Below are 18,821 nucleotides of genomic sequence, written 5' to 3'. Positions count from 1 at the left end.
AGGAGAATCCCATGGCCAGGGCTGACTTGGAACAGGGGTTTTGATTGGTGTTTTAGAATGTCTCCAGTCTCCTTGAGGAGAAAGACCTTTCCCAGATCCTTCCCCTCCTGTCCAAGTCAGAGCCAGAAATAAGTTCCAGTGAGGGCTAGGCTGGCTATACTCACCCACATAGACTTGTATTTGGCTTCTCCTAGGGTGACCTTGGACCTCTGGGCCCCCCTGGGGAGCAAGGCCTCATTGGGCAGCGGGTAAGTTGGAACACATTTTCCTTTTCGAGCCCCCAAGTTGTGAGCAGTGAGAAAGAGAAAAGCTTGACTCAACCTCCCTGGGCTGGGATCCCAGTTTTCTCCACTGTAGAAATAAGCCAGGAATCTCAACAGCCTGTCCAGTCTCCCTTGGGAGGCAAGGATAGAGGAAAGGATTCTGTGGTCACAGTGTGTTGAGTCCTACTGTGTGCTTATACAGTAACAGCTATGCTTTCAAGGTTCAGAGAAGAACTGCAATCAAGAAACTGATTTCTTCTGGATTAACTCAGTGCCTCCAGATATACTAAATGTCCAAGTGCTTTCCTTAGGACCTGTGTAGCCTCACCTCTGTCCTACAGTTTTCCTTCTCCTTTCCAAAGGAGACCCACATGGCTTGTGTGGCTTTAAGGTGCCCCATGTGGCCCTATGTTTGCCTCTCTGTGTTCTGGGCCATGTGAGGACTCAGCACCTTATAGTTGGAACAATGTGGCCCAGGAGTGAGAGAGTTCTTGTGGTTGGTCTCCAGAGCACCAAGCCCCCAGTCCCCTCTCCTTATTTCCCATTGTGTCTTCTGTTCGATGCTTCTTGCTCTACAATCTCAGTCTCCAGAGGTTCTAAAAATGAATCAAGGCAGAGTGAGGAGGGAAGACCCTGGGGCAATAGAGAAACCTGTGGAGCTTAGAGCCTGAGCCAAGTGTGGCCCAAGATTGATTAGCAGAGTCTACTTAGAAGGCTGTGGTAAGAAGGTTCCTGAAACCCCCGACTAGGCTCACTAGGCTCAAGAGACAAGTGAGTGCCCCTCTGACATCCGCTGTACATCAAACACAATTTCTCACAGCCTCAGGGCATGGCAGTGAGTAACAGAAGGCCTATCTCATGGAGCTTATGTTCCAGTGGATCCATTAGTGATGTCTGCCACAGGTACAAGAAAATCAGAATTTACATGTTTGCCATTCCTTTGTCATCCCTGCATCTGATGATTCCGGCTCTGCCTCTGGGCATCCTTGAATTCTAAAACCTGAAGGAGATGCATATTTGGGTTGACAGCTGTTTAGAGGACTGTTTTTGGATCTGGGAGGACTAGGAAGAAGGGACAGCCTAAGCTGCGGCATTTTTACCACCTTTCTCGAACTTGCCTGTGATATCCGAGGCCTGGCCTCACGTTCCTCATCTGTGAAAGGGCTTCTAGGAGGGCTTACTCCAGCACCCATAACAATGTCTCAGGCAACTGCCACCTGGGTAGGGCATGCCCTTGAAGGAAATGGTGTTGACTATATTTCCCAGGTAAAGAAACAGGGGCCCATGGGATCAGTAGTCAGCTTATGGTCATACAGGCATTGGTGATGCTGAGTTTGGCTGGTGTCAAAGCCTGCTCCTGCCCACCAGCCCACACTGCTTTCTCTAGTCCAACCAGTAAACCTGGAGGCTCTGTGGTCTCTCTCCTGCCCTGTGAAAATCCACTCCTTCCACCCCTGAGAGCCGAGGGCTTCCTGCCCCAGGGAGGGAAGGGAAAGCCCCCTGAACCTTCCCCAGTAATGCCTCCCCATCTTTCTCTTCCAGGGAGAGCCAGGCCTTGAGGGAGACCTTGGTCCTGTGGGGCCCGACGGGCTGAAGGTTAGCATGCATTTGGGACAGGGTGTGGGGGCAGCTTTCAACCCAGTTCAGTTGTCACAGAGCACAGAGGCCCACTCTGCTCCTGTGGACAGCAGTGGGGAGGGTCAGTAGTGTCCCGAGGCTGTCCTTGTTTTACTCACTCACTGCCAGCTCCCATGAGGCTAAACCTAGTGCCACCTTGGGCCTTTACGCTCTTAGGAAAACACCAGCCTCTGTCACCATAGCCCATACCCAGAACCAGGGCTTTGATATCTGTTCCCTTCCAAACATCCTCAAAGATTTGGAAAGTTCTGATCACAACTAGGGGTCTGTAAGACATCATTTAGGGGGACTGGTCACACAGGTGCCAGGTACTATGCTGAGCCCTCTGTGTGTCACCTCCATTGGTGTTAACAGAGAGGTTCCATCTTTAGATAAGGAAGCAGACTCAGAGCGGTTAGAAGCTTGCTTAAGGATACACAGCAAATATCTACACATCTAACACTCAAACCTAGGCATTTCGGACTTCAAAGCCCCTTCTAGCTCTACAACATGCAGGAGACACACAGGGGGGAAGGGAGGCAGGAAGAGTTCAGAGTCTGTGGCTCTGAGTGCAGGATCAGTGACTCTTGGGTACCTCCGAGGGCCCTGCTGCTTCCTGTGGGAACTGTGGACTCTCACCTGAACTGCAGGTCTACAGGTGGTGGATGGAGGCTGCCTTTCTCCTCTCCTTTCCCACATGCAGCCCAGGCCCAGTCCTGTCTCCATCTTGACCCAGCCTAGGTCCCACAGGTAGACTTTCTCCAGGGCTGATCTAGTCATACCTTATGAGTCAGCTCTGAGGTCCCCTCTCACTCACACACAAATTCTCTGAGCCTCAATTTCCTATCCCTAGACCTCAGTCTCCACGCCTTGACCTTCCCCACAGTTGCCCTGGGACCAGATAGCCCTTTGCTCAGGGAGCCTCGCTAGCTCTTGTTTTTCTTGCAAGTGAGAGAGTGCCCCCTGTTGGTCACATGCCGACTTGCGCTTAGCCCCAGCCCTGCTGTCTTGGAAGTGCTGTGTGGAGTCTACTAAAAGCCTTTCTGGGCCAGGTGCCTGCTACACCTGTGGCAGTGCTTATAATCCTTGTGGCTCAAATACTATGTGTGCAAGGGACGCCAAGCACTACACACCTTAAGGTCTTGGTGTGAATTAACCCATTCAGGCCACCCCAGCGAGCTCTCAGCTGAAGCATGTGCATCCCACTGGAGAGATGAAATAATTGAAACTTGAGGCCGCAGCCTCCTCCCCCTCTTCCCCTCCTGGAGGCTTTGTCCCGGGAACAGGGGGGCAGGTTCAGACTTGACTACCTTACACAGTCTCTCTACCTCTAGGAAGCACAATTCTTGCCTCTCACTGGTTTCATCCTACCTCTATATCCTACCCCTGTCCTTGGACCACAGTGATCACTCAGATGCCCAGTGCTTTCCTGGTCCTCACATGATCCCAGGAAAGACTGCTTTCTGTGGTGTGTGTCCAGGAATCCCCTCCATGGCAGCACGGTGCCCACCTGCCTCATGGATGGGCGCAGCACCTTAGAGTGCACCCATGTGCAGTATCTGTGTGGATGATGACCACAGCAGCAGTCACACAGGGCTCACTGCCAGTGGATGTCCTGAGCAGCATGCAGGGTCTCTCATGTTAGTTTACAAACGAGGAGGCTGACCAGGGTAGCACAGTATCACCTGGGTATGAGGGCAGCTCTGTCCCCTAAGCTCAGGTCCCTTGCTCTCCTTGGGTGCTGTTACTTTCTTACTGGGTGGTGCTGTTGGATTCACCCCTCAAGCCTCAGTTATCCCATCTGTGGACTGGGAGTGTTGAGCCAGGCCCCTTAGAAAGTTCTCTGAGTCATGGCAGATGTCATGGATTCCAGGAGTCCACAGGGACTCCTACAGCCCATTCACAGGGTCCACAGCACCCCTACCCAGTTGTGTGGGAGCCAGGCCATGGACAGGGTAGGTATCCCTGGGAGCCTGGTTCTGGACAGGGCACAGGCCTAGCCTGGCCACCTGGAGCAGGCTGCCTACTGCTGAGAAAGCAGGTGGCCAGGATAAGAAGCCAGGAGCAGAATCCCAGAGCCAAGGGAGTCTTCGAGAACATGCTCTGGGTTAGCCAGTCTCTGAGCCAGACTGTGCTTGGAATCTGAGAAGCTCAGTGAGAGGGACCATGGAGCCCATTCTGCTGCCCAGCTCAACTCTGCACTGGCCTGCACAGTTGGAAGTGTCCTCCCTCATGTGCCGTCTATGGCTGTCCCCCAGGCTGAGCTAGGAGCTGCCACAACTCCCCAGGCCAGTCTCATTCCCCCACAAGTCAGGTTCCAGCCATCACATCCAAATCCCCAGCTTCTCCCTGGCTAAGCCAAGCCAGACTCCACCTGCCCCCCAACCCCCGCCACCCACCCATACTTGTTCTAGCTGTCCGTGCATGGTTGTCAGCTCTCCTAAGTCTGCTCTCAGCCCTCCTCTTCCTTTCCAGGGAAGCTTATGTCGTTTCTCTCTAGGGGGCTTCCCTGAGCAGTCACAGCTAGACCACATATAAATGTGTCAAAAGCCCTGCTGTGATGGAGCCTGCCTCTCACTGCAGCCACTGCCAGAGCTGTAGACCACACTCTGCCCAGCTCTTCCTAGGGCATGAGAGGAGACAGTAAGGAAGCAGGGCATGCTGAGATGTACCCATGACTTAATGCACAACCGGTGCCCCCAGAGAACCCAAAACATCTGTGCCTTGAGCTCCTGAAGCTCATGCAAGGGTTTCCATTGCACAAACAGATCTTCAGGGTCTCCCACTGTCAGTTCTGGGGAGACCTTGCTATACCTCCTAACTCATAAGAGCACCTCCCTTGGAGCGCCCCTTCCCGGGAAATGGCCAGTAACTTGGTGCTGACTGCAGATTCTAGCTGCACCCCAAGAGGTGGGACTTGGGGCTAATGGCGTGACTTAGCTCTGCCTGAGTCTCTTCATCTGTAAGATGGGCCCAAAGGAGTACCTCCCAGGAAAGGCTCTGGTGAGGATGAGGTCAGTCAGTCTACGTAGAAACCTCAGAGCACAGTGCAGATAGGAAAAATGTCACCCAGGTCTTGTGGAATGCACAGGACGCTGTGCCCTGTGGGATGATGGCCATCAAGATGGGCAGCAGAGGGGGGACAAGGCCCAGGTGGAAAGACCGTAGGAAAGACAGGCCACACAAGGCTTCTAGAACTCTGCTTGTTAATAACCAACTCCACTACTGCAGACGGCATCGCTGCAGCAAGCGGCCACATAGTGACCCAAACAGTTACCTAGGTCCCCGCGTGGTGGCTCATGCCTATGGCACCCAGGAAGCCCAGGCAGGAGGATCTTGAGTTTAAGGCCAGCTCGGGCTCTGTGAAGAGACCCTGTCTCAAGCCAGCAAGCAAACAACTGTCAAACTTAGTTCTGTTATTCTCCCCGTAGACTGTTTTTATATGAGTGAGGGTTGCAACGCAGCTCAGAAAAACTGGCCATGGTTGGCCTCTGTGATCCCGGGGGTGAAGGTCCTCTCCAGATCAAAGCTCTTGTCTTCCCTGAATGTCTGGGTAGGAGAGGTGACTTAGCCCCCAAAACCTAGCCCCTTTTGTGGCTTGCATGGTAGCTGCTGTTAGGAGCCTGGTGTCTCTCTGAGAAGCAGGACAGTAAGAAGAACAGAGCAGGGGTGGCCCTGTGTCAGCCAGGCCACACCAGCCCCAGACCCTTTAGCAGCTCAGGGCACTGTGGGGTGTGCAGGGTGTCTGGCTGCTGGCCTGGAGGTGGCCTGAAGTGTGGGGCTCTTGTTGGTCTACTGGCTAATGTATTCTCTCTTTTCCTCCTGCCCCCTGCCCCAGGGGGACAGGGGTGACCCAGGGTCTGATGGTGAGCGTGGTGAGAAGGGCCAGGAAGGGCTGAAGGGTGAGGACGGGCTCCCTGGGCCTCCAGGCATCACGGGCATCCGGGTGAGTAAGCAGCTGCTGGCAGTATGGGGCTCTGGGTACAGAAAACTCACATCCGCCTAAACCTCCTGAGTGGTCCTTTAGCTCCTTATGCCTCACTGGGGAGTTTGTTCCAGCCCTGTTCTGCCGTCTTGTGGTCCCCAGTGCCCACAGGACAACCTCTGTCACTGTGGCCCAGACATCCTGCCCTGTAACCTCATCCCATCCAACCGTATACCCAGCTTCACCATTTCCTTCACTTCTGGGATAAACTTGACTCTGTCCCTGGGCCTTTGCACCTGCTCATCTCTCTGTCTAGGATATTCTTCCTTCTCCATCCTCTATATTCCCCCATGTGCCTTCAACTGACCTCACAGACATCCCCTACCCCTAAAAGTCATCCCTGATCCCAGCCCAGGTCCCCAGCCTTTAGGGCCATTCAGAGTCTCCGAGAAGGCCAAGGCTTTGTGAGCTTTAAAGTTACATCTGTCACTTGACACCAGGGATCAATAAGATGTTGACTGACAAGGCAGAAGCTCTCCCCCTCGCCTTGGTTGAACATTATTCTCTCTGACCACAGACATGAGTATCTTCCCTTGGCTGGGTCCCCTGAGACTGAAGGGTTGCCCTGGGCCCTACAAGTCTGTTAGAGAAGGAAAGGAATTACTCTGTTTCAAAGTCTAGAAACAGCATGCCCAGACTTTTCCAGAATATGCCCTCCTTAATTAGATAGTAACCCTGAGGACTCGAAGACGCAGAGAAGTAAAGGAACTTGCCCCAGGTCACACAGTAAGAAGCAACAGAGCCAGGATTTGAACCCAGGTCTGCTTGACTCTGCACATGTATCCTGTCTCTCTGCTGTAGCCCCTCTGGAATACAGGGCCTGGACATAGGACTTCGCACTCGGGTGGTGGGTGGGATATGCTGATATTTGGTTGATGGCTTGACTCTAGCAGGGCCAGGGGTGTGTTCCACAGTGGAACAAGACTTGAGTGGCTAGTTCAGTGTCCTGTCGGACCCAGGGGATCAGTCCACCCGAGTGACAGGCCAGCCAGGCATCAGCACCTTCTCCCTGGGCTGGGTGCTTCTCTGCTGACCCCATACATGGAGAGAGTCTTGTCCTTACCTGGGCCCAGCAGCCCACATTCCTTCTTGTCTGCTCTTGACATCTGTTGTCCCTCTTGGCTGTTTATGTGACCGACCTGGGAGAGATCCAGATTAGCCAGCAGTACACTGGCCATGGGAAAGTATTTGTTTCCTAAAAATAGAACCAAAGTGCTAATTGCCCTCAGCAGTGAGGGAATGAGCTCACTGCACCCTGCCCGAAGACACAAGCAGCATGCTTGCCAGACCCACTCTGCTTGCTGCAGCCCTGGGGATATGGGCGAGGTGGACTTTAGCAGCAGGAGACTGGCCCTTTACTAATTTGCTGTGTGACTTTGCATTTGCCTCTTGCCCTCTCTGGCCTCGCCCTTGTCATGATGAAATATTTGGAAGGATATATCAAGATTATTTTGAGTTCTGATGTCCTAGGGCCACTTTCCTAATGAGTTTGTGTGTTTCCACTGTGGGATGATCAGCAACCAACATAGAAATATCCTTAGAACTCTAGTCCGAAGATTGAACCTGAGTTTTTGTCTTGAGCAACCCTCCTTCAGTGTGACATTAGGCAAACAGCTACCCATCTCTGAGTCTTGATTTTCTCAGCTCTGAAGGGAAAATGAGGAGCTAGGGAGATGGTCCAGTGGGTAAGGGCACTTGTTCTGCAAGCATGAAGACCTGAGTTCCAATCCACAACACCCAGAGAAAATGTCTGAATATGACTGTAACCCCAGTGCTAGGAGATGGAGACGGGCAGATCCTGGGGGCTCAGTGTCCACTCAGCGTAGCCAAAATGGTGACCTGGTTGAGTGAGAGAGCCTGCCTCAAGGCCATGGGAGGGAGAAACAGTAGAGGGAGACACCCAGTGTCCTCCCCTGGACTCTGCATGCCCCCACACGGGGGGGGTGCACTATACACACATACATACATGAGAGAGAGAGAGAGAGAGAGAGAGAGAGAGAGAGAGAGAGAGAGAGAGGGAGAGAGAGAGAATATGAGGATTTGGGCTATAGGTCAATGGATAGAATGCTAACTTAGCATGCACGAGGCCCTGGCTTCCACCCCCAGTACCACTTAAACCAGACAGGGTGTCACATACCTGTAGTCCCAGCATTTGGGAGGTGGAAGAGGAGGCTCAGACATTGAAGGTCATCCAGCTACATAGTGGGCTTAAGGCCAGCCTGGGCTACATGAGTTCCTTTCTCAAAGAGTGATAGACAGAGAGAGAAGGAAACTTTTAATAAGAAAGGTCTTTAGCAAATGCACAGAAATAGGAGAGCTTGGAGGAGGAAAGGCCTAAAAGGTGGTGATAGGGGAGTGGGCTGTGCCCATGGTGGCCACACAGCAGTGTGAGGTTGGTATTCGACAGTCACTCCCAATTCTCACAGGAGCATCTCCAGGCTGTGGGCACGAGCTCTGCATTTGAGCTTATTTGGCATCAGGACTTTGGGAGGAATGTTTCCTGCTCTGTATCCTGGAATAGCTGCTTTCTTGAAAATAGCCTTTTACAAGCCATCAGGGCCTTTCCAGAAGTGTCTATGATTACACACTATGTGATGATGTCCTCCAGGGACCACACATATCCTAATGGTCTCATAAGATCGTATGTCTTAGTTTATATAATTGTTCTGTGATGCACATGCCATGCCCAGACTGCCTAGAGGCACAATTCTCAGCTGTGTCCCCAACAGCAGGTGCATGCCTGCCTGTGGATGGGACCCAGCAGAAGTCTCCATACCAACCCTGGCCTTACCCTCGAGGATCTCAAGGTCCCACCACAGTGTCCTCACAAGTGGAGGGGCCTCCCTCAAACAGGCACCCTGTCCCTGAAAAGACATGGTTCCACTCCCATGCCCATGCATCCAGTGCTGAGATGTTCCACCTAGGTAGTGTACAGTGCCTAGGCCAGAGTGAAGGTCACAGGGATTGTTATTGGAGAAGCAGGGGCCTTGATATTGCTTAGTTGATGCTGTGAGGCAGAAACAGAACTAGTCATGCATGTAATTAACACAGGTGGGATTACATTAACTAACATTTCTTTAGCTGAGCAGATCCAAAGTATTTCAACACATAATTAACATTTAAAAATCATTAATGGGACTGGTAAGATGGCTCAGTTAAGGATTGGGTGTAGCATTTACATTTAATTTTGAATTAAAGTTCAGTAAAATGAAGACTTTGGTTCCTTGGTCATGTAGCTGGAGGCCACATGCTGGGCAATGTAGGACCAGCCCAAGACCTTGATGACAGGTGGGGAAACTGAGGCCCAAAGAAAGGTCAAGATTGGCGATGATCGCACAAGGACTCAAGTGCCAGGGATCTGTGCCTGATGAGGGCTGTAGGGTGGGGTGTGTACATCCTTCTCTTTGGGGTACACTGGTACCGTGTTATGTTGTGTATTTGGATCAGGCTAAATCAAAGCTGTCTTTGCTGTACATTCCGTGCCCGACCACCTCATTGAACATGGCCATTCTTGCCCTGGAGCAGCTGCAAAAAGCTAAAGACAAGAACCAAGGCCCTCTACATTTACTTGGGTGTCTCCTTGTCCCTTTGGGACCTCCCCTCCAGTCCAATTAGTCAAAAAAAGGGCAGTTACCTCCTTTATCTCACAGCTGTACCTCTGTTAATGCAGCCAGAGGAACTGAATCAAATCGGCTCTTTGGTGCTTACCAGGGGCGAAGCTGTACATTCTGGCTTTGTTGATGCTCACAGCCTGGAAGTCAGTCCTTTCAGTCCTTGGCCTTAAGTGCTGCTCAACCCATTCATTATATCCCAGCCTTAGTAGGGTCTAGGAACTGCACTTTCTTTCTCTGTCTTTGTGCGCTCACTGCTGAACAACAGTTTCTCTGACAGATGTGAGCAAGGGCCAGAGTGACCAGTCAGGGAATGGCCTGGGGACCTGGGAGGTAAGGCTCAGTCTCGGCACAATGATCACTGTGAGGAGGCCCTCAGGGAGCATACAGAAGTCACAGGGATAGGGACAAGACCACAGGCTCGGTGACTGCATCAGCCAACCTCACACCAGTGGTGCCTGGGAGAAGCCGTCCCCTAAGGACTGGGGTAGTTGTCTGTGAGGGAAGTTGGCAGCAGTATGGGACAGTATGGGGCACAGGCAGGTCTCAGCACAGAGTTGCCAAAACTGTGACAGCAGTGGAGGCAGCAGCAGATCTTCCACCTCTGCAAAGACTCCTTTGTTGTTCTGGACACCCGCCATGGCTGACACTGCTTTGAGTGTGTCTGTGTCCCCGAGTCAAATCCTTAAGCTCCATGAGGCCATCTGAGGTGCTGTCCCCAGAATCCAAACCAGGATGCCAGCCAGGAAGTTGGGTTGCACTCAAGGTCACACAGGGACCTAGTGACTTCCTGCATTTGGAACCAGGCGTCCGCCTCTGGAGCTTGCTGTCTGAGTACTGCTTGGTTCTGCCTTAAGTCCCTCAGTCTTCACTTTTCTCCTGCTTTTGCCCCTTGTGTCCTCTCAGGGTCCTGAAGGAAAGCCAGGCAAGCAGGGTGAAAAAGGCCGGACGGGAGCTAAGGTAGGTCCCTTGCCTGGTGAAGGTCACATCCCCCCACCCATCAGCTGGCTGGGTTAGCAGCCACAGGCAGCTTGTCTCTCTCCCTACAGGGTGTCAAGGGCTACCAAGGACAACTGGGAGAGATGGGTGACCCAGGAGACCCTGGACCTCCTGGCACCCCAGGCCCTAAAGGGTCCCGGGGCACCTTGGGACCAACGGTAAGGATCTGGGCTGGGAGAGGGAATGGGACATGAAAGGGAGACCAAGAGCAGGAAGGGGCACTAACTGCTCTGTAAGGGGACCACACACCCCAGCCAGCAGCTAAACCCCGTGACATTTCCTGTCCCAGCCACCTCATTTCAATTGTATCCCCCTTTGAGAACTGCCCAAAGCCACAACACTTGTACACACAGGGGCATGGCAGACAAAATGCATCTTGCAAGCTGCAGGCTGCCGTGGGTCCCTGGTGCTCTCTGTGGATCCTGGTTGATAAAACCCTGCTGAGGACTGGGCAAGGGGGAAGGTGCCAGATGTCTGGGGCCAGGGTGAAGTGCTGTAGATTCTTGATGGCTGAAGGAGTCCCAGGGCCTGCTGGGATGCTCTGAGGCATGGGCCTGAGGATTTGTCCACTGAGTGGGGAGAAGACCCTGGGAGCTGGCAGAGGCAGCAGTGAGTTGGCCTCTTTGATTGACTGGTACAGTACCCTTTGCATGGTGTGGAAGCTCTCATAGTGGTGGTTTCCTGCTGTAATAAACAGCATGACCAAAAGGGACTCAGGGAGGAAAAGGTTTGTGTGGCTTATAGGTTACAGTCTATCGTCGAGGGATGCCGAGACAGGAGCTCAAGGCAAGAACTGAAGCTGAGACCATGGAGGAACGCTGCTTGCTGGCTTGCTCGGCTCCTTTCCTATTCGCCTAGGCCCAGCGGCCATAGGATTGCACTGTCCATAGTGGGATGTGTCAAGTTGACACCAAGATTAGCCGTCCACAGGGGACCTCTGTTAGCTTTGGTTTTTGTGTGTTTGTTTTGGGACAGGGTTTCTCTGTGTAGCTCTGGCTGGCCTCAAACTCACAGAGATCTGCCTGTCTCTGCTTCCTGTGTGCTGGGACTAAAGGCATGAGCCATCACCACACCCAGTTTTTGTTTTAATAATATGGCTTTAACTGTAAGGCTCAGAACTTTGAACATTGACAGTGGCTTAGTTTAAGTGACTGTAAAGGTCCTGGGAGATGTCACCCATGTATTCATGAAGCACAGGCGCACCGAGAAGGAGGGACTGAATGGAGGCCTTAGACAAGGGTGGTCCTCTTGCCTTCCTCTTTCTCCTTGGTTTGAGGCAGTGTGGATGTGCCAGGCTGCTGGACTGAGTGTCTAGAGCCTGGGGAAAGAGGTCCCACTATATCCCCACTGTGGGAGCCATACTGCATGCTAATGGGGGTCTCCTCTCTAGGGTGCTCCAGGACGGATGGGGACCCAAGGAGAACCAGGATTGGCTGGTTATGATGTAAGTGACACTGCCTTAGGAAATCACCTTCCTACTCTCTGGAACTCTGTTCTAGCATCCTGGGCTCAGCCCCTGCCACGAGGCAGAGGTATGGGTCTCATAGCCTCAGAAGACTCTTGGATCCATAGATTAAAGTGGGGTAGAGGTGGAACTGCCCTCCTCACACATCCAGGGAATGACAGCTCAGAAAGGACAAGCTTGGTTAGAAAGGAATTAGGGGCTCAGAGAGGCTAGAGAACATGTGCGCATTGCTAGCAGCTTGGTACTTTGGGGTGTGGAATCTACACCAAAGCCTTGGTGGCTCTTGCCAGACCCAGGGACTGCAGGAGACCAAACAGGAAGGAGAGAAGAGGGAAGGCAAACTGAAAGGACAAAAGAAATGGAGTGGGAGTGCAGACTAGAGAAGGGTGCCAGCCCAGAGGTGCCTGCAACTGTGGGGTGGCCTCTGCCCAAGACTCTGCTGAGGCAGCTTTTGCTCTGTTCTGCCCCAGAGAGGGACAGCAGGGTCCCACTACCCAAGATGGCACAGCCTTGGAAGTATATCTAGGACCAGCAGGCATATCTGGAAGACCAGGACCTAAAGAGCCACAGGGTTGGCTCTGAGTCACCCAAGCTTTGGAGCAGAGATGAGACCCCTGTGTCCCCCCATCCCTGAGTCCCTGTTCTTTGTCACCTCTCCCTTCTGGGTCTCACCCCTCCTCACTTCTTTCCCTCTTGTTTTCCTGCAGGGACACAAAGGCATTGCAGGACCCCTGGGACCTCCTGGACCCAAAGGCGAGAAGGTAGGTGTTGGGTCTTGGAGCTGGGGCCAAGGTCAGCTCTGGGGCTTTGGAGTTGGGGTAGTGTAGGGGGGACCATGGAGAGTCACTTCCTATTCACAGTGGCCCCTGGGATGCCACCCTAAGGCCATTGTCATCGAGGCCATGCCCAGGACATGGGATCATCACTATGGACTGGTGGTGTCTGGGCCCAGCCCTGGAACAAAGTGGTCACCATCCTTACTCTCGTGGGCTCAGGGTCACCCAGCAGAAATGGACAATTGTATCATGATCAAGTCTGTGTTTTCCATTCATGAATGTAAATGGAGGCATTGAAACTGCACCAAGCTCACCAAGCGTGAGGGAGGAGAGACACAGAACAAGGAGAGGGCTTGGGAGGAAGGCGAGGACCTCGGGGATGTATGGCCTCCCACCCAGGCTCTGGAGATGAGAGAAATTGCCAGAAGAAACTTTACTGATTGTAAAGACTGCTCAAAGTAAGGCGCACAAGAAGAGCCTGAAGGTATAGGGATGGTCCCCTGGTTGTGTCCCCAGAATACAGCAGGCCTGCAGCCGGAACTCTGGGTTCCCCTCCTTTCCCTCCTCTCCTTCCTCCCCATCTCAGAGCCGGAAAACCTCCTAGCAGGCTGTGCCTCTGGCTCCTTGTCCCCCGATTCCCCAGCCTCCTTTCTTTTGCTGACTCAGCTTCCCACTAACTAAGCCCCGCTGTGGTGAGTCACACTGGCTTGGCATGCAATCTCTGGGCCCCTCCTCCTCCTGCCCAGAGGACTGCAGATCTACAAGCAGAGTGCCCTGGCATGGTCCCTGGAATACTGTGGGGAGCACCACTCAAGCCCTCCTCAACTCTTGAAACCTACCGAGGCTAGCACAGTGGGTGAACACAGACCTGGGGCCAGGAGGAGCCAGACCCTCCAACATTGTCATTTTGGGCCATTGGCAGCCCATAAGCAGACCCCATTAAAGCATACTGACACATGAGGGAGGGCTATGACATCGCCAGGTGACATAATGCTATTGAGAGTGTTATGTGCACAGCCCGTTGTTGGTGGAACCGTTGCACTGTGTCTTGTGACTGTCCCATAACGAACAGCTGACTAGCCAGTGCTGGGAGGGGAGAATAGGCTTCGAGAGTCACAAAAACCCAGGCACTGTTCTTTTCCCAGAATCCTCTCCTAGTGTGTAGGGGCCAGCACAGGAATAATGGTAGGAGGGTTCTGCCAGGCCCTGCTCCCCTAGCCAGAGCCGGACCCAGGGTTGGTACCTTGCTGCAAGAGCCCTCATGAGACTCTGTGCCCTGGGGGAGGGGGGGCGGCTGTGATCCACTAGCTTTCTAGTACTCAGATCTTGGCCCTCATTCCTCGGTGGCCCAGGCTAAGATGTTTTCTTTCCTGGGTCTCGGGATCCCCATTGTACAGTCCGGGGTTACTGTAGAATCTATGAGAAAACAGATGAAATAAACCTAACAGTACCTGGTGCAGACCCTATCAGTAAACCCTGGTGCCCGCTGAAGGTGCCTGGTGGTACTGAACATGGGGTCAACAAGGCGGAGCACAGGCAGGAAGAGAAAGAGCTGTGCCTTGGACCGGTGCTTCCCCCAGCTGGTTCTAGGCTCTAGGATGAGCCTTAGTTGCTGCCCATGGGAGCCACAAGGCCCCAGCTGAGGTGCACGAGTAGCAATGTTCAGGGCTGCGCTCCCAGCTCAAGACTGCCCACCTCCTCCTGCTCCTCAGGCCCCCTTCCAATCCTTGTGGGCATCAGGGGACTTAGAGTGCCCTGGCTCAAGTCCCCTGCCCAGAAGAGATCCCCAGGGGATGTGACACTGGCTCTCTGGGGCTGGATTCTGAGCCCTGAAGTTCAACCCTGCACTTAAACCATTTGTGTAGCCAGCAAGAGGTGTTCAGTCCCCTCATCCTGCATCTGGAGGGGCCTAGGGCAGCCTGCCTTGGTCCAAAGGTCTCCACTGTAGTCACTGTTCCTCTCCCAGACAGTCCTTGACGTCCATGTGACATATGACACTGCTGTCATTATTACTTATGATTATAGTTTCAAAGGCTGGTTTCCGTCTGCCTCCGTTTGGAGGCTGGGCCTCATTTCTGAGGCACCTTTCGGCCTTCAGTTCACTTAACTCCTAGGGTAAACTTTGCCTAAATCTGTTTCTGTGGTGTCCACAGGGGGAACAGGGAGAGGATGGCAAGGCTGAGGGCCCACCTGGGCCACCTGGAGATCGGGTAAGTTCCCCTTATGTCCTCTGTGCCTCTTGCTGTGGTCAGGGGCAAGCTGAGCAGAGCTGAGCTGCTGAGAGCCCACAGAGCACATGGTTCATATTTCCCCGTTGTCCCTGTCATTCAGGGTCCTGTGGGTGATCGAGGGGACCGTGGGGACCCTGGGGACCCTGGATACCCTGTAAGTATCAGAGCTCTACTTTTGGGGAGGGTTGGGGAGAGGGCAGCCAGCCTGCAAGGGCCATAATCTCCTCTCTGACAGGGAGGCAGGGCAGAGCACCTACTTTAAGAGGTCAGGACTTAGGTTAACAACACAAGGGGAAGGTCCAACCCTCCTGAAGGACAGAGGATGAGGTCAGGGAGAGAGACCATCCACACAGTGGGTTGGCTGAGTTTCCTTCCAGTAGGAGCTGGAGTAGTCCTTTCAGGTTAACACCACAAGGGGAAGGGCCAACCCTCCTGAAGGACAGAGGATGAGGTCAGGGAGAGAGACCATCCACACAGTGGGTTGGCTGAGTTTCCTTCCAGTAGGAGCTGGAGTAGTCCTTTCATCCCTTTAGCAGCTAAGAAAGCCAGGGCTCAGAGGGTCAATGACATGTGGCCGAGAGGAGCAGCAGTTCCCTGGCCACTTCAAAAAGGCCCTCATCTGTCTGTCTTTCCTTGGCTTTCAGGGTCAGGAGGGAGTTCAAGGCCTCCGTGGAAAGCCGGGCCAGCAGGGCCAGCCCGTGAGTGCTGTTTCTGTCTCATGCCCCTTTCCACAAGCAGAGTGAACCTCAGGAATGACAGAACTGAGCCCTTTAAAGCTTAAAGAGATCCACCTTGCAGAAGGATATGGGGGAGGCAGCCCCTTCTGGGTATTTTGTCCTGACCCTGGGGGCTCCCCCAAAAGCCTACACCCCCAAACCCCTCCCCAACCCTCCCTCTCCAGGCGGAGACTTGCCACCCTCCCCAGGAGAGAGGCCTGGGGTTGCCTTGCGTCATCTCACCTTGGTTTTCAGGGGCATCCGGGACCCCGGGGACGGCCGGGACCCAAAGGATCAAAAGGTGCAGAGGTGAGAGGGCTGGGGTTCAGCAAGGAGGCTGCGTCCAAGGGAGGGATGTGCTGGTCCAGGACCACATAGCCAGTGTGGACAGGGAGGTACTGACCTCCATGGGCCCTGCTGCCATCCACAGGGCCTGTGGGAAGGAGCCTCCTGCCTGAGTTCAGCCAGCAGGTGGATCTTAGTGTAGCCAGGACCCAAATCTATATTGCTACCGGGCTGCAATGGAACAGCGAGAACAGGGAGGAAGCCAGTCAGGAACAAAGGAGGGAGAGAGAAGAGACGGACAGGATAGTCTTGGAGGAGCCAGGCCCTGCTGTGGATTCCAGGCCCTCATCTCCCTCTGCTTGGCCTGGCAAAGGCCTTGCTCACCATGCCCCCTTGGCCCACATCCCTTGGGGAAAGCTCTACTCAGGACCATAGGCTCCACCCCTGAGCAGGAATGGACAAAGCAAAGCACAGAGCCTCGGAAGCAAAAGAGCCAGAGAGGGAAACTAAGTCCCCAAGCAGCAGAGACAGCCCCAGGTGACCCCAAGGGTGGCCCTGGCCCTGGGCTTCCAGGTTGGCAGCACATGTGGCTCTCTGTGGATCATACCCACCTATGGGGCCCACAATACTTCTCTCAGTATCTCCTCCCAGTCTCCTGAGTTCCACTAACTTGTAGCCCTTGCCTTTTCTTTCTTAGGGCCCAAAGGGAAAACCAGGCAAGCCTGGGGCAGCAGGTCGGAGGGGGACCCAGGTGAGTGGCTGTGGCTCCTGCATCAGCACCAGCTTCCACACTCTCTTGAGAGGGCTCACCAGCTTCTTCTGTACCCCCAGGGGCCACAGGGGCTGCCAGGACCCCGGGGTGTAGTGGGAAGGCAAGGCCCAGAGGGTGTTGCTGGACCTGATGGTATTCCTGGCAGGGACGGCCGGATTGGACATCAGGTGAGCAGAACTTTGTGTCACAACTGATGGTAGGGATTTGTACACACAGGCCACAGGTCTGAGGAGTCCTTTGGGAAACTGGGTGTCATTGGGGTTGGGGATCTTCATCCCTTGGGATCCTTCTCACAGTCTCTTCTTGATGCCAACCAACACCCAGGGTGGAGCCACTAGTGTTTAAGGTCAGCCCTGTCCCCATTCACCAAACCTCAGCTGTTTCTGGCCCTTGGTCCAACCATCTCCCACCCCCTGGCAGGTGTGACCTCCTCCTACTCTGCCTACAGTTCACAGGGGTCCTAGCCAGCACCCCCTCTTTGTCTGCCTCTTCCTAGAGCACAAGAGGCATCCCCCGTTTTCTTTACAGGGGGAGCAAGGAGACGATGGAGACCCTGGCCCCATGGGCCCTGCTGGGAGAAGAGGAAGCCCAGGTGTGGCTGGCTTGCCTGGAGCACAGGGGCCCCCAGGATTCAAGGTGAGGCCCCCTTAATCCACCCTTCCTGTCTTGGTCCTGATTACAATGGTACTGATTCTTTGAGCATATGTCCCAAGACCTATTTGTAAATGGAACTTTGTTTCGGGCTTCTCTCCGGGATCTCTCCGGTCACCTTGACCCTAGTTTAAAGGATGGTTTATCCAGGTGGCTATAAATACTGCCCCCTACTGGCCCTAGAAACCTTCCACTGCCTCTGAGTTGTCTATGGGCTCCCTCTGGTGGGCATTTATGGAATAACAGGTTGCAGAAGCTGCTATGAACCAGTCTGAGCCTAGGGCCAGTCCCTAAAAGCAAGGTGTGAATGAAGGACCCAGACATGGAGCTTTCCCTCTCTGAGTTCAAGGTCTAGTTAGGGAAAGGTTGGGGCTCCTTCAAGGGCAACAGGGAGTCAGACGATGGCCTTGAATCAGAGGACATTTAACAGAAAAGAAGGGTTCCCTTTATGGGTGAGGAGAAGTTTGGAGGTGCAGCCTTCGTGTTGTGTTGGTAGTGAAGAGTCTTGCTGGAGAGGAGAGCGGAAGTCAGAGTCAGGAGGGAGGCTTCCTCCAGGGGCTGTATCTCGGCCTACCCTATCCCCACATCTGTCCTTGGCTATCCTTAGATCTTAGAAGACCCCGTGGAACTCCAATTCTGATGCTCCTGGCTCCCCTCCTGTCCTGGAGCCATATTCCCTCTTGACTGGTGATTTTGATGTGTTTCTTTAAGGGTGAAAGTGGGTTACCCGGGCAACTGGGTCCCCCTGGAAAGCGAGGGACAGAGGGCGGAACAGGGCTTCCTGGGAACCAGGGGGAGCCAGGATCCAAAGGCCAGCCGGTGAGTGATTCCCAGGACATACACATGACCACAGACAAACAGACACCCCCACATACATAGGTACATACACTTGCACATACACACAATCATACAGACATGCTCACAATACACATACATTTGCATGCACACAGATTTCACATGTTCATACTCACACAAACACACATTCATCTTTACACATGCACACACAGGCCATGAAGCCACCTGTTTACCTGGTAAGAAGAGCAGAGCCACACAGACTCTCTGAGCACCAGATGCCATGCATACTCCCCTGAATGGAGGTGGTGGTGTTGGGGGGCCGGGGGGAGAGATCTGAACAGCCCACTCAAAATAGGAAGCAGAGGATCATGGGTACAACAGGGCTCTGTGGACTCCAGGGTCAGTACTCTTTCTGTACTACATTGCCTCCCCCCTTCCTACCTAGCTGCAACCTATGTAGCAGATATCTCAATGGCCCATGGATCAAAGAAAATAAGAAAACACTGTGTCAAAACTGGTAGGAGGTCGACCTAGCTGCAACCTATGTAGCAGATATCTCAATGGCCCATGGATCAAAGAAGAAATCAGAAGATAAATTAGAATTTTGAATTAAATGAAAATAAGAAAACACTGTGTCAAAACTGGTAGAAGGTCA

At 53.5% G+C, this 18,821-nt stretch overlaps 1 protein-coding gene across 12 annotated transcripts in view; it reads left to right on the top strand.

Moving 5' to 3' along the window:
• The window catches only part of Col27a1 (collagen type XXVII alpha 1 chain), a 125,581-nt gene that overhangs the window by 92,261 nt on the left and 14,499 nt on the right, over positions 1 to 18,821 (top strand). For 8 of the 12 annotated variants that reach the window (XR_003849610.1, XM_029563727.1, XM_017798267.2 and 5 more), the window contains 15 exons: positions 195 to 248; positions 1,806 to 1,859; positions 5,719 to 5,826; positions 10,383 to 10,436; positions 10,526 to 10,633; positions 11,866 to 11,919; positions 12,648 to 12,701; positions 14,870 to 14,926; positions 15,048 to 15,101; positions 15,592 to 15,645; positions 15,919 to 15,972; positions 16,646 to 16,699; positions 16,780 to 16,887; positions 17,249 to 17,356; positions 18,083 to 18,190. Coding sequence is in view for 10 of the 12 variants with exons in the window: in XM_029563727.1 (XP_029419587.1) it covers positions 195 to 248; positions 1,806 to 1,859; positions 5,719 to 5,826; positions 10,383 to 10,436; positions 10,526 to 10,633; positions 11,866 to 11,919; positions 12,648 to 12,701; positions 14,870 to 14,926; positions 15,048 to 15,101; positions 15,592 to 15,645; positions 15,919 to 15,972; positions 16,646 to 16,699; positions 16,780 to 16,887; positions 17,249 to 17,356; positions 18,083 to 18,190 (1,083 nt within the window). In the remaining 2 variants the exon portion in view is untranslated. Of the gene's footprint in view, positions 1 to 194; positions 249 to 1,805; positions 1,860 to 5,718; positions 5,827 to 10,382; positions 10,437 to 10,525; positions 10,634 to 11,865; positions 11,920 to 12,647; positions 12,702 to 14,869; positions 14,927 to 15,047; positions 15,102 to 15,591; positions 15,646 to 15,848; positions 15,973 to 16,645; positions 16,700 to 16,779; positions 16,888 to 17,248; positions 17,357 to 18,082; positions 18,191 to 18,821 lie in introns of all 12 variants that reach the window. The other 4 variants (XR_003849611.1, XM_029563732.1, XM_029563728.1 and 1 more) reach the window with 3 other exon arrangements.

Source organism: Nannospalax galili, unplaced genomic scaffold (genome assembly GCF_000622305.1).
Source record: "Nannospalax galili isolate Female #2095 unplaced genomic scaffold, S.galili_v1.0 scaffold34, whole genome shotgun sequence".
Taxonomy (NCBI): Eukaryota; Metazoa; Chordata; class Mammalia; order Rodentia; family Spalacidae; genus Nannospalax; species Nannospalax galili.
The sequence above is the reverse complement of the archived record's forward strand: the minus strand, read 5'-3'. Positions and strand labels throughout refer to the sequence as shown.